Source organism: Amblyomma americanum, chromosome 2 (genome assembly GCF_052857255.1).
Source record: "Amblyomma americanum isolate KBUSLIRL-KWMA chromosome 2, ASM5285725v1, whole genome shotgun sequence".
In the NCBI taxonomy this organism is placed as follows: domain Eukaryota; kingdom Metazoa; phylum Arthropoda; class Arachnida; order Ixodida; family Ixodidae; genus Amblyomma; species Amblyomma americanum.
Window position 1 is genome coordinate 79373396 of NC_135498.1, and position 13741 is coordinate 79387136.

A 13741-nucleotide genomic window follows, 5' to 3' on the forward strand; every position below is an offset into this window, starting at 1 on the left:
AAAATGCACGCTCCTTTCGTTAGGCTGTGTATAGCGGCGCTGTGATCGACACGGCCAACTTCATCGCAAGATATAGGCAAGCCAGGTTTTATGATTGCATTTCGCTTCCGCGTTACATCAATGTTGTCTTTTTTGTTTCCGGCCGCCATATAAGAACGCCAGAGGTCGCTGGAAACGATGCAGCGGAGAGAGCGTGGAGCCCTTTCCCTCATGACTGCCCCTTAAAAATTGCGCTCGCCGGATGAACTGATGCCTATTCGCACTCGTCCTTCCTCTGGTCCTGTTCGAAGAAGCACCGCTGCTCCACAGCAACCACCGCCATGCCTGCCACCCTCTACTGCCTGTCTGGAAGCCCGCCCTGCACCTTTGTGCGCTCACTCGCCAAGCACCTTAATGTCGAGCTGACCCTCAAAACCGTGGATTTTTCCAAGAAGGAACACCTCGACGATGACTACCTCAAGGTTTGTGGGCATGGTGTCTTCTTTGTTTGGGTATATTTTTTTTATTTTTTTCGTGATAATTAAGTCTTACCCTAAGAATACGAACCCAGTTGACAATCGAGGTACGCGTTGTCGGCAGTCCTCCGCGTGGGCACACTTCGGTTCCTTCTGCGCAGCATAATTCCGGACAGCTGTGTCATCTTGCGCTTGAACACGCTTAGGTAAACGCCCCTTTCTAAGCAGCCAAGGCACGTTTTGTGGTGTGCGTGACGGAAGCTGGCCGCAGATTTTGCACGTCCGCTCAAACTCTCCCTTTCTCTGTGCCTGTTCATTTTCCTAACAGTGTTCTTTTTCCGCTGCCTGTAAGGCCAGCTCGTACAATGCATTACAACTGAACGTCTTCACATTTGGTAGTAGTAGTACGGCTTTTAGTGGCGGATGATCTTCGTACAGGGGAGTTTGATTTTGGTGCTTATTTCCGAAAGCAATGTCAATTATAGTGGTGATGTGGTGTCCGTTCTGTGTCGCAATATTGCCGATACGCCACAGATAGATCTCTTCTGTCCGCTCTTCCTCTCCTATTGTTATCAAGCTCTATACACCTTCGCTTCAGAACAGGACGCTGCACACTGCCTCTTCATCCTGCAATATGGCGATTGCCTCGCCCTCTCTCGAAGTAATTTCGCACCCACTCTTCCCTTCCGTCTGTACCGCCGTAGGCACGCTTAAGTTGAAGGCGTGGCTTGGACTAACATGCCAGAGTCGCGTAACGTTGGCCCCTGGAACCCAGACAATGCTCTCGATATGTCTCCGGTGGCTGAAGATGGCTGCTGGCGCGCAGTTATAACTTCATTTTGGCTCTGTTTTCCTGATAGGAAATTGTCACTTGGCGTCAGTGCTCACTCTTTAGAGGCCATTTTTCCCGCGTTTCGCTTGTACCTCCGGTCTCACGCACGCCCAGAAAACTCGCTGCTACCTGGGCCTCCCGACGTAACATGTGACAGCTAGCGCACCTTTGGAATTTGGCTCCAAAGCGGTCGCTTGAAACACGTACAGAAAAGGAAATTCAGAGGAAACGTCAGTTGGTACGTGACCTTCTTGCTTACGGTACACGCTGTTTTATTTCTTGCCACCACACGCTAGAATGTGTGCTCCCCCGACCGGAGTGTGCAAATGCGATGCCGAACAACTGATAGCGCATTGGAGGACGCAGAAACCTACAACATGAGAAACCCTAACAGGCAGATTTATTTGCTGCCCAACCTCGAAAACATCCCGAACCTGGCTTCTCTCCGCTTTCCCGAATTTTTTCTCTCGACTGGCAGCCTCCATGTCCAAATTGAAGGCCGCGTGCTACCGCACGCCACGTCGGGCTTCCCAGATAAGCAAATTGCAACGTGCTTCCGTACGTGCATAAGCCCGCAGCGAACAGGTTCGTCAGTAGCACGCACACCCAGCTCAGCAATAAGAGATTCGCGAAAGATAAGTCAAATCTAAGTGGGCACCACTACGCCAGCGCCGACGCAAACATGCCAAGGCAATGTCCCAGCTCCGGAGAGCTACGCTTCGAGGCTCTGGCATCCATCCATGCCACGGTCTCTAGCGTTCGTGTTAAGCGTGCCGACGGCGGCGCCTAACAGCTTCAGGCACGCGTTCTCGTTCCTTCCCGTAGTTGCAGTGCCCAGTCTGGCGTATCCTGTTCCAAGCCTGCTACGCCCACGAATTCTCCCATTCTTTGCTTACCTTTTTTATCGGTTTTTACCAAGCGCCGAGGACAGCCTGCAAGCTCTGTATTCCTTTCCATCCCCCGCTTCCCGTAACCTTCTATTTTCTCCTTTCGATTTTACCAGTCCGCGAATTTCTTTCCGTAATTCTCTCGTGTACCGCTAGACCGCACCATCTCATTGCCTGCCTCTATTTCTAACCCGTTCGCACAGCGCCCTTTTGTCTGCCTTTACAGTGATCCAGACATGTGCTCATTAGACGCCTTGATTACAAAGTGTTTAAACCTCTGTTGCTTTAAAAAAACTGCACCAAGCCCTACCTTCCACAATCGTTCCGAGAACGCTCTACACTGCCTTAATCTCCTTCCCTTGAAAATAGCCGCCAATCCGTCCTACTCACTACACTCCAATAGTTATCTCATTACGGCTCTTCTGCACTGTAATTTTCTGTTTCCCACTCCTCAATGATATTTTTAACCTAGTTACTTTTTTTTCAGATGAACCCATTTCACAAGGTCCCCACCCTTGACGATGATGGCTTCGTGATTTACGAGAGGTAGGTCTCCCTTCTGTGTCACATCTGGGCACTCGTCTGGATCAAACTAGACTGCGCATTCTCCCTTTCCTGGTGCGAAACTGCACCAGTCCCTTGTCTCCTGCTGATACTATAACCTTTACCATCCCTGACTCCCACTCCACGATTGGTCAGTACCGCCACCTTCTCGACAAAAATTGGTGCTCCCTTAAAACGCTCTTGCATCATGGTAGCGTTTTGAGCACCGTTAGTCCTTTTGCGTCCTATAGTCTAAAACAACCTCGCTACATTTCTTTTCATGTGTACGCCTATATGCCGCCGTCTGATACTCTTCCAGCTCGCGTCTACTTTGCCGAGCAGATTGTACAACTCAATTTTCATATTCGCACATGCACCAAAGCCTCTGCACGTTCCAGCTCTACTGTGTCCTTCTGCATCCCCCGTTTGACATTCGCCCTCACGCCCCTGTGTCACATTTCACGTTCGCCAACTGCGCAGCCGATATATAACAAAGTTATTTTTTATCCTCCAGCAACGCCATCGCCTACTACCTCCTGCGCAAATACGCCCCCGAGTCTGAGCTTTACCCGTCGTGTTGCAAAGAGCGTGCTCGCATCGACCAGGTCCTAGCCACTGTCGCCAACACGATTCAGCCCCAGCAGCTGCTATTCTACGTGAGTTGCTGTGTTGTTCCATGTCCATGCCAGCTTACGCTGCCTGTGCGTCCTGTCAAGATTACCTTGCATTCTAACAATCTCTACTCGTACTGTTAGCGCCTTTGCTCATTTTCACCACTTCCTTTTCCATAGTTCACGCCATTTTTCCGTGAAGTCAGTCGTCATTGATGCTGACCCGAAAGACGCGGGTTCAAATCCCGGCTGTGGAGGTCGAATTTCAATGGAGGCTAAATTCTAGAGGCCCGTGCACTGTGCGATGTAAGTGCACGTTAAAGAACCCCAGGTGGTCGAAATTTCCGGAGCCCTCCACTACGCCGTCCCCCGTAGCCTGAGTCGATTCGGGACGTTAAACCCCATAGACCATGATACCCTACTACTCTCTCCTTCTCTTAGTTTCCCACGCCTTTTATCTCTGCCCTTCCCCTGTATCTCCATGTGACCAAGAAATACGCTTTCTTGACTCCTTCCGCATTTCTGGCAGTAGATACCCCATCAGCGTTTGCGGCAGTCAATTGCCTTCGCCCTGTAATCTCTTCTGGTCTGCATTCATCGCTTCACAACCCATACAGGCTCGCTCCCTCGCTTGTTCTAATGAGGTCCTTCCCGCTTCGTCTCATCTGTTTCTTTTGTTCACACTCCTTGCAGCGTCCTCTCTTCTGCGGCAGCACCAAGCCCACTCAGGAGGAGGTTAGCGACTTTGAACAAAACGTCCTCAAGGCCTTCGAGCACCTCGTCGGTGATGGCAAGTTCGCCATCGGTGATAAGCTCACCCTCGCCGACCTGTCTCTCGTCTCCAACCTTGCCATCGCTTTAGAGGTGAGCCTCCTTCCAAACTCTGACATAGTTAACCAAAAACCATGATCCAACAACGACACACGACCGGCTAGCAGCAACTGCCTTGCGACGTCACTAGTTACAGGCCCAGCGCAACTCCATCGCCACTCCAACAACCCTCCCCTCGCCCCAATTCACAATTTTATTTAAATCTCTTCCTAACCTCCTCCGAGAACCACCGTCTCGCCAGGTTAGTTCACGCGCCTACTTGTCGCGGAGGTCATATGACGAACATGGTGTCGGTATTCTATGCCGCAGCTTCAGTAGCATCCTCCACACACTTTATTTCTGCCTTTCTTTTTTGGCCCTCTGTTCTCTCCACCTAATCTCTTCTCCTTGCCACCACCACTCCATACCACCAGCCCTCTTCGTAACTTTCTTTTTTGTTCCAGACCACCTTCGTGGACAGTGCGAAGTTCCCCAAGCTGGCTAGCTACTACGAGCGTGTCAAGTCCGAGCTGCCCTATTTCGAGGAAGTCTACAGGCCAGCCATTGCCTTCCTCCAGCAGCACTGGGCTGAGCTCAAATGAGGCTCGAAAGGAAGTTTTAGGTGTAACACTTCATTGCTGTTCACTTGAAATATACAATAAACTGTTTACTACCACATCCACTGTCCTCGACTTTTCTCTCTATCTTCGCTAGCGCAGTCTTCTTACGGCTGATGTGAACGCGTTCTGCACTAGGGAGGAGTTATGAGTGCTTGTTTAGAGGGTAGTTTGTGAAAGGGTCGCGCATTCTACTTACCGAATACATTTCTAGGACTTTCTCCGTCACAAAAAAAAAATGCCATTTTGCATGCTTTTCCCACTATTTCTTGATTGTATGGTAATTCTTGGTTAAAGGGGGGAGGGAGGGGGGGGGGGGGTTGGATGCCACTTATCCTGCATTCAAGCTTACTCCAGCACGACAGTGCATTTCTGCACTTCTGTGTCGCAGTGGTCGCACGGATGTCATTGAATCTCTGAATTCCGGTCAGTACAGCTAATCCGGATCTGAGAATACCTTAAAGCACGAAGAGTGAATGCGTAAATCGTTCTGAATCGGTGCAGCGTCGTGGCAGTTAGTTTCTAAATACCAGACATAATACGGCATGCTTCTTTCATACTTTGCGGTTCTTTTAAAGTCTCACTCCTTTCAAACAGCTGTCCGCTTGATTAGTGAGTGTGCCACGTTTAGCTTTCGTTTTCAATAGCACGCATATAGGACATATTAATGTTTAGTTGCGCACCGCTTAAACATGTCTGCTTGTACCTGACAGTCCAGCCAGTTTAATGTCTTATATTTCATAACGCCGCCGAAAAGGATCCGGTTGTTTCGCTTGTGTGAATTTTGTGGCAAGATATTGAGGGAAGAGTTTCTGCGTGAGATCGCGGTTGACCTAACGTTACAAATAGGATTTCATCTGAAATTCAAGTGTCCAATGAATCTGTGGACGTGGCAAATTTTATGCGCACACCCTATAAGTAACTGAGTCTAGTTTGTGCGCTCGGACAATGCAGGCCTGATTAATACAATTTAATTATGCCACATCTCTAGCTCTGTTTCAACAACCTTTGCGAGGGACGCGTGAACTGATGTTCCTTGCAGAGCTAAAATTAACCATAGTTGTCGTTTTCAGCGTGATTAACCGTGCTCGCAAAATTTTTATATGACCATCAGAACAAAGCAGTTTCGAAGCCTAACAAGCATCGGTTTTTGTGCGTTTGGTATATTTTTCGGAATCCGCTTTAAATAAAACCGAACGAAAGCCAACGGCAATAGTGATAAATGGGCACCCTATTTGACGATAGCATGGCATGTAGGAAGAAAGGGAGGCTAGACGATTGATAGCTGACTGCTTACGGTTAATCGTCCAGGAAAAAAAGTAGGAAAGGAGCAGACAAGGATTCATGTACGAAAGAAGAACGAAAACTTGCACTTTATTCGTCGCCACCTTTGCCCTAGCGCAACTTGTAACAAGCTAGTGAGCGCTGCTGTTATCGCACACTCTTGCCCCGTTCAGTCAATGTGCGGCTTTCCTAACATGACTCAGAGATTAGGGGTGAAAACAAGTAGATAAGAAAAGACCAAAATAAAAATTTAAAAATGCAAGAGGGTGAAGTGCAGATACTTGGCCCAGTATCAATAAATGTGTCATGCATGCTTAGGAGCGCATTAGTTTAAATACAGTTCCAGTTATAGGTTAGCACGACTACGAGATGTCGAAGCGTAGTCGTCCGCTTTTAAGCGTGCACTAAGCTTCCACGAGGCAGTTAAGTGATTGTCGGAGGCAACCTTTATAAAAGTATATTACAGGCCCTTGAGTTGCTCTTTAGCAGCATTTCACCTCAGTCTCCCTTATTTCGGCGTCGGTAAATATTTTTAATGCACGAGCATTACAAGGGTCACCGCTAGCGGAAAGGACGAGCACTTATTCTCAGGATCTAGTGGCAGCTGGCTCACCATGCCAAAAGGTGGGTAGGTCACCGAGCTACAAAACTTAGTATACTACCTCGGCACTTCAAATTAAACGACCTGTCTTATATTAACGTTGGATATAACGAACTGACTGTCTAACGAACTGACCGACCGGACCGGACCGGGTTGCACTCAACTGAAGTGAACTGAACTGAAATGGTTTCTTTGGTATATGGTTTAGGGGGGTTTAACGTCCCAAAGCGACTCAGGTTACGAGGACCGCCGTAGTGAAGGACTCTGGAAATTTCGACCACATGTGATTTTTAACGTGTTCTGGCATTGTACAGCACTCGGGCCTCTAGAATTGCGTCTTTATAGGGTAAGCAGTCAAGCGCCATAATCGCTGAGCCACCGAGGCAGCTTTGAACTGAACTAAACAACACTGGACTGATGACTGACTGACTCAGTCACTTGTTTATTTATTTATTTATTTACTGAATGAATGAATGAATTATTGATTCATTTATTGCCAATCATTCTCACCCTCTATCGTTCAAGTTTTCACAGACCAAAACGCAAAAACATCATAGTGACATAAAAATCCGCAATAAACTTTACATAACACTATGCCCCTTGCATTAACTGCAGTGCAATGCAGCCGAATTTTCTGTTCAGGCGAACTTGCATGCGTCAAAAAAGAACGCAATGATTCCTCTTGTGATTTGTATTTGGGAGCGATTCTATTCTTGATTCACTTAATTTGCTTCTCACCCCTGGTCGCAATACCACCTGCGACGTCAGGAACTGTACCCAACGATCAGTACCATTTGCCATCTTTTGAGTCAAAGGGTCTCCAGAAAAATTAAAAAGAGGCAGAAGAACGAATTGAAATAAAACTTCACCACTGCCAAAATGCGTCTGCCATAGCCAAGTTCGACGACATAGCCAGTGCTTCACAGCGGCGGGTGGTGGTGCGCCAGGCGTCGCACATTCGTTTACCAAGTAAATTATCAAAAACGGAAACGCAGCGGTAAACAGGGCATGCTGGTACAGGCGACCTCGCAAGAAGGTCATTGGCATTTGCGCCCCGAGCGCTTAGCCCAGCCACCTAAGTCGCCCAGAACTCTCAATCTAGGTGCAATCTACCAGCAAGGGCGACTTAATACATACACGTTTAGTGAGTGCTCAATGAGCTGAAGCCACAGAGTGAAAACAGTTCGGAACTATTCATATTTAAAACAGCCAAGAGTAAAAGGTGGCCGCTTTTCCCACCGAAATGTTGGAGAGCCGCCAAGATACAAGACGATGAGCATTGCACTTCCATTGTGGCCCTATAGAAAGTGAATCTTTTGTCTGAATCTTCCTTCCAGTTCGGGAAACAAAGAGGCTGAAATGAACCATGTTTCAAGACCCACAGCACGGTTCAAAGATTCATAGGCTTCTCGCGAATAACGCCATGAAATTGATGGCTTCGGTTGCCTCTTCTTTGTGGAAAAGGCTTGGCACATAAAATATAATATAATGTTCGTGGTTCGTTCGCGCGAGCCAGTGCACCCGTATTGGGGAGGTTCAGCGGACTGCGCAGACTGTGCCGAGGCAGGAGCCATAAGGATTGATGGAAAGCCCGCCAATGCCGTTGACCTGGAGGCCCACCAAAGAAGTGAACGCAAGCACGTGGAAAACAATTGCTTCGACGAGGTAATTATTTCAGCAGTCTAGACGCTCAGGACGCACGGGGAAAGGAAGAAGGGGCGACGACCGCGCTCCCGCGGTAATGAGTAAAAGAAGGAAAAACGCATACTTCAATGGTGGGGTCGATAGGACTTTTCGCCTCTTTTTAACGAGTAGGTCATACGATATAAGGTAGGATAGTAAATAAACATTTGTGGTTACTCCCACTGAGAGGAGCCAACAAAACCACATCAGGAGCGAGAAATTAAACAGGCGTAAGGCAAAACAGTCGACTGTTTGGTTAATTATTAATGTTAGCTGTTGCTCTCTTGGTGTAACGAATTTGAAAGCGAGGAAATCTGCTGGCATGTGCTACAGCCAGTAACTCGTCGTAAGCATAAGTCGCCCGATACAATGACACGCAGGCCAGGATTTTTAAATTGACACATACGGAAATAATGAAGTGTAAATTGAAGGCTGCTCCGATATGTACACAAAAATTTCCGAGAGCGCAGCGTGGCGCAATGGTTGCGCTGTTTCTTTCAAATATAAAGCTGACAAAGAAATCTCTAAATCTCTACTTCCTAAGAGAGAACCGGAGGAAGTAGAGTAAAGAAGTTTATTGCAGCGTGCCTGCTGCAGTTCATAGTGGAATTAAGGTTGTTTTTTTTTCTGTGTGAGACAAACAGCTGAAGTATGGCCACAACCTCAGCCAAAGGCTCTTCTCATTTCTTATGCAAATCTACGCTTGGGCGGCGGCTGTGTTATGTTCCACGTCACTCCTCTTGGATACGATTACCTTCCGGAGCGTGTTGCAAAAATTCATGGTCGTACGTAACACTTTTATTAGCGGTGGCTCAGAAGCTGGCTCAAGCTGGCCCGCCGAAGTGCAGCTCGTCTTACGCAACAGCTTATTCAGCCTGGTTGCACGAAGAACACGCACTGGTTTGGGCGAGGCTATAAAAGCACAACCAGAATACTTGATTAGCCGCCGGTGAGCCTTCGGTTCGATGTGAATTGGCCATCAGCTGTAATTACCCCGGTATCTCAGCATAATTAATGCTGGAATAAATCGGCATAGTGTGCCACTTACGATAAACCTACACATTCATTAATACGCACTATGCGTGTTACATAAGTTTGCTGCGCGGACCTTAACAATTGTTATTTTCCTTTGAGTAGTCACTGTGCCATCTGTAAACCGCTCCTTTAGCCTGCGTTCGTGAATGATGAAAGAGCTTTGTTGCTTCATGAAGAACATGGCGCCAGCGTTGTGAATGGATGTTCAGGTCTTGAACCAGCCAGCGTGGTTTTTCGACAGTGGTCTGACCATTGAGGGTGCTATGCAATGTCCCTTGATGAACAGTTCTAAGGCTCCTATGCATCAACTTGTGCGGAAGTACTTACACAAGAGTGCTTACTTTAAAACCCAAATTCACTTCACAGCGTATTTCTTTCCATCATTTCTCTTGAATCTCTCCCAAATGCTTTTTAGTAAAATTTATTTGAGGCAGAGATCCTAACAAACGCCTTCAGGGCGAGCTAGTGCAGCTGCATAAGCTATTTCTCTTATTAAGAAACTCGCATGACATTTCTTTCTCCTTTTTGGCACGAACTTGAACGACACAAAGTTATGGCACGAGCAAAAAATTTTAAATATCTGAGCGGCTGCTTGCATATTTTTTCTGTCATCGATCCTCTGCGACTTTTCCCGCAATATGCTCGGCACGCACTACTTTTCGAAGTGTCCAGCACCATGGTAAGTTAATGACACTTCGCCGCTTCAAGCGTGCCAGGATAAAAGCAGAAATATGTGCGAACCTTTCATGGAGGAAAAACCGCTAAATAGGTTCTGCTGACTTAAGGTTGAGGTTCGCATAATCCCATTTCAGGCAAGGCTATAGACGCGAACGCATGAGGATGACTTTTTATTATAAAATACTAGCTCAACTACGCCCAGCATTCTGAAAGCGTCATCAAGGCACCAATATATCTTTAAAAGCCTACTCGAAAACGTGAAGTCATGGTAAATTAAGTCTCACTACTCCGCTCATCGGTTGCATCGGTTGGAGGCAGCCTTAAAATGTCACTGTCGTAGAGATTGCGGCATATTACTGAACGGCTGTAAAAAAAAAAAAAAGTTCAGCATAAGAGAATGCGCAAATCTGGCGACTACAGGTGTCAGCCTTTTAACATGTAATTAAGCGCATGACATTCTTTTTGCGTAAGCACAGGCAAGCATTAAAAGCCACTAATTAGGCATCTGCTGTTCGAGACCACATGTTCAGCACTGTCTGAAAAATATTTGACAGCAGCACCTGCGGCACAAAGTCAGAAAATCTGTGTAAATTTGCGCTTTGCGCGCTAGTCACAAGTAACAAAAACTTGTTGGATGACGTCCCACAAGAGCAGACCTCGTGCCTAATCCCAAACTTTTTTCTTTTATTCAAGCACAGTTTATCTCAGTCGCCGAAGTTACAACTTCACCTATAGGAAAGATTACAGCTGCAGCAAATAAGCATTTCACCACCGTAGATATATCAGATTGATAGGGCAAAGCTAAGCTTCATCGTCCAAATTTAATGACTGGGGTCTGTCGACGTTAGAGAAAAGTCTGGTGCATGACGAAATTAGACACAAACTTCATATTCAAAGCTAAATATATTATGATCCATTCAAAACTCAATGAGGCGATGTTCGTGAGGCTTCAAGTCTTTTCTGGGCCACTTAAGTTGGAAATAGACAGGCAGAAATGAGCAGACAATCAGACAATATAGTCCGACGATCGTGCATGAACGGTGACGATTTTGCTTTATCGCTTTTAAAGGTTAAAGGTTCTTTCTGTCACTTCTGCGGGATCACGGTGATGGCCCCCCTCCACCCTTATAAGTTGATTCAGTGTCTTACAACCATCAATCACTGAATGGATGCGTTCACTTTATTCAATCTTCCGGACGCTTTTCTTTAAGCGTATCCGGAAATTGGTCTTTCCGGCGGAGGAGTCGAGTGGAAACGTAAGTCATTGGGCGGTGCTTCCGGAAGTGGCTCGACAGTGGCGATGGGCGGAAGGGCCGCGCCCAGCTATAGGGTGGTGCGTTGGGAAGGCGTCTGGTAGGTGATGCTTATGAAATGTGGAATCTTTGTCGCCAGTAGGCTTCAGTGCCGACTGACACAATGTTCTTCCAGGAGGGGAGTTCTGTAGCACTCCTTAGGCAGTAAAACACACAAAAAGATACAGACGTGGTCGGGTATGTCTGCCGTTATATGGGGTTTCACCATGCACCAAATCGACTCCCCAGATGTATGACGCAATCAGGACTGGTGGCACTCAGAAAAATAAGGCCGCAGTGAGCAACCGGGTGCCAGGTTCCTGCTCGAGGCAAAAATAAAAGAAAAAACACGAGAGGCAAAACTATATACTTATCGGGACAACCAGTAAACAATTTACTGCGTTTTACGCGCTCACGTCACTTTTATTTCACGTATGACTGGGTAGCAGAACAGTGTTGCGAAGCCGGCGGTTAGGTCAACGTGCTTCTATGCTACCGAAGCTTCCCCCGGACGCCAAGAGCGTTCGGCACAACTGAGCCACAACGCGCGCTCTAACCGAACCTGATCGAGGAGATGCAAGCAGACGCAGGCACGTACTAGTGGTAACTGATGGCGCGTTCACATTTGGACATTCGGCGGCGAGAGCAAGCGGAATCCGCCGCCACCGAAATGCTGTTTCGTTCACATTTGTTGGCAACCGCGCCGCCGGCGCGACAAGGAGCTCTCGCCGACCACCGATAGGAACGACACTTCGCGTGGCCTGACACGAACGGCGGCGCGCGCGCGCCGCTAGGGTAGCTAGGGTAGCTAGGGTGCCGACTTCTGCAGTGCGGCCGTGTCTCGTACGCGCCTTTTGCAGTGTGCTTCGTTTGTGCTGACGCGCGCGTTGTCTCATTCGCGTTCGGCGTGCGAACCGTGAACAATAATGAGCGATTCAGAAGAGAAGAAAATAATCTTGATTCTTCTGGAAAAACTCGTTGCTGGCAGCGCGGCAACGATAGCGTATGCGGGACGCAGCGAAGAAGAAACGGCACCAGCGACGTTGGTGGGTGCGACCTGCCCTTAAGCAGCGTGAGGAGCTCGGCCACGCCTACAAACTGCTGCCCCTTCGACGTTCCCGCGACGTTGAATATTATCGAGAGTAAGTTCAGATAGAATTATGTGCTTTCTGTCAAAGTTCTGTCATGTTCAGCGTAGCAGTGGCGGTGCTGAAAGAGTGAACAGCGAATTGCTACTTTCTTTTTTGTAGTTACTTAAGAATGCCTACTCAAGCATTCGAAACTATATTGGAGCTGGTCAGGCCACGAATCCTTAAAAAGGACACAAAGTTTCGCAGAGCCATCCCCCCAGAGCACCGCCTTGCCAAAATTTCATGTAATGGCCACGCTTCAACAAACGCTGAACGAATGAAGATTTGTTAACTCGCACGCGGCCTCATTTCTCACTGGAAACACTATTTTCTTCAGGTTCTTAGCTGCCGGCGACGCACTGCGTTCGTCATCATTTTTTTTTTTAATGGACGTTCAACCGCCTGTCTATCTGGGCATTCCTGCGCTACTTGTGTAGCAAGCGCAGCCATAAAATCTCTGGAAAGTGAAATCCTTGTTCCTTAATCAGGAGCTCTGCTGTGCAATGCGTTTCACTATACATAAGTTGTTTTGCCCAGAACACAAATCAGAAGCTTGAAAACCTTTTAAAAGTTACCACAGATAAGGTGCATCAGGCATTACGTCAGGCAGAACGTTCATGCTTTCTTCGATGTTCCTGCAAGCAGGCAATTTAAATCCCTGTATTTGTTCTATAGCTAGAGCCAGCAGGAGATTTAGTGCAATTAGACAACTTTATGGCCACCAAGCGCAGAGTCAGGCGCAATTCGGCAAGGATCACTTGATAATCAACGCCGCGGCATGTAGCAGTTATTAGCATTTCGCCTGCATAAAAATTAGACACCGCGGCCTGGACCGAACCCGCGTCTTTCGGGTTAGCAGCCCAGCGGAGGCCCAGAAACCGCGGAGGCCCAGAAACAAGAAAAAAATTATGAGCGCAATTTTTCCAAATATTGCAAGATTTTACTGTAACCATCAATCAATATAACCGCAGATCTGCTGTCGACAGGCTTATATTTTTTGCTATTAACGTTTTTGCTATCGTCCAAAGCGTTCCCCTTCGGTGTTCTATGGCAGTCTTATATGCTCGATCCAACTGACGGAAATAATGTAGAAGAAAGATTTTGCTACATATCGGAGGAATTGGCCATTTCCTTCAATATTTTTTTGTGCAAGTACCTTAAATTTTACGCTATTCAAAATTTTTGCCCAAGAAAGTTGGACATGGAACGCCGACGGCCAATAGTTTCAGGGTCGCGTTTCTCTCGCAAGGTAAATTGTCAATGCCAAAGCATGCATCGCACAT

At 47.4% G+C, this 13741-nt stretch overlaps 1 protein-coding gene across 1 annotated transcript; it reads left to right on the forward strand.

Annotated features, from left to right (window-relative positions):
• The first annotated feature begins 262 nt into the window (after positions 1-262).
• Positions 263-4806, forward strand: LOC144118719 (glutathione S-transferase 1-1-like). Its single transcript, XM_077651564.1, has 5 exons — positions 263-461; positions 2662-2720; positions 3232-3373; positions 4022-4192; positions 4603-4806. The coding sequence occupies exons 1-5, from the start codon at positions 321-323 to the stop codon at positions 4738-4740; spliced, it is 651 nt and encodes a 216-aa protein (XP_077507690.1). The 5' UTR covers positions 263-320; the 3' UTR covers positions 4741-4806.
• The last annotated feature ends 8935 nt before the right edge of the window (positions 4807-13741 follow it).

Excerpts from the sequence above, each read along its gene's own strand:
- LOC144118719 (XM_077651564.1), top strand. The coding sequence starts at position 321 with ATGCCTGCCACCCTCTACTGCCTGTCTGGAAGCCCGCCCTGCACCTTT. Across the intron at positions 462-2,661 it reads TCGACGATGACTACCTCAAG|ATGAACCCATTTCACAAGGT; the intron begins GTTTGTGGGCAT and ends CTTTTTTTTCAG. Across the intron at positions 4,193-4,602 it reads ACCTTGCCATCGCTTTAGAG|ACCACCTTCGTGGACAGTGC; the intron begins GTGAGCCTCCTT and ends TTTTTGTTCCAG.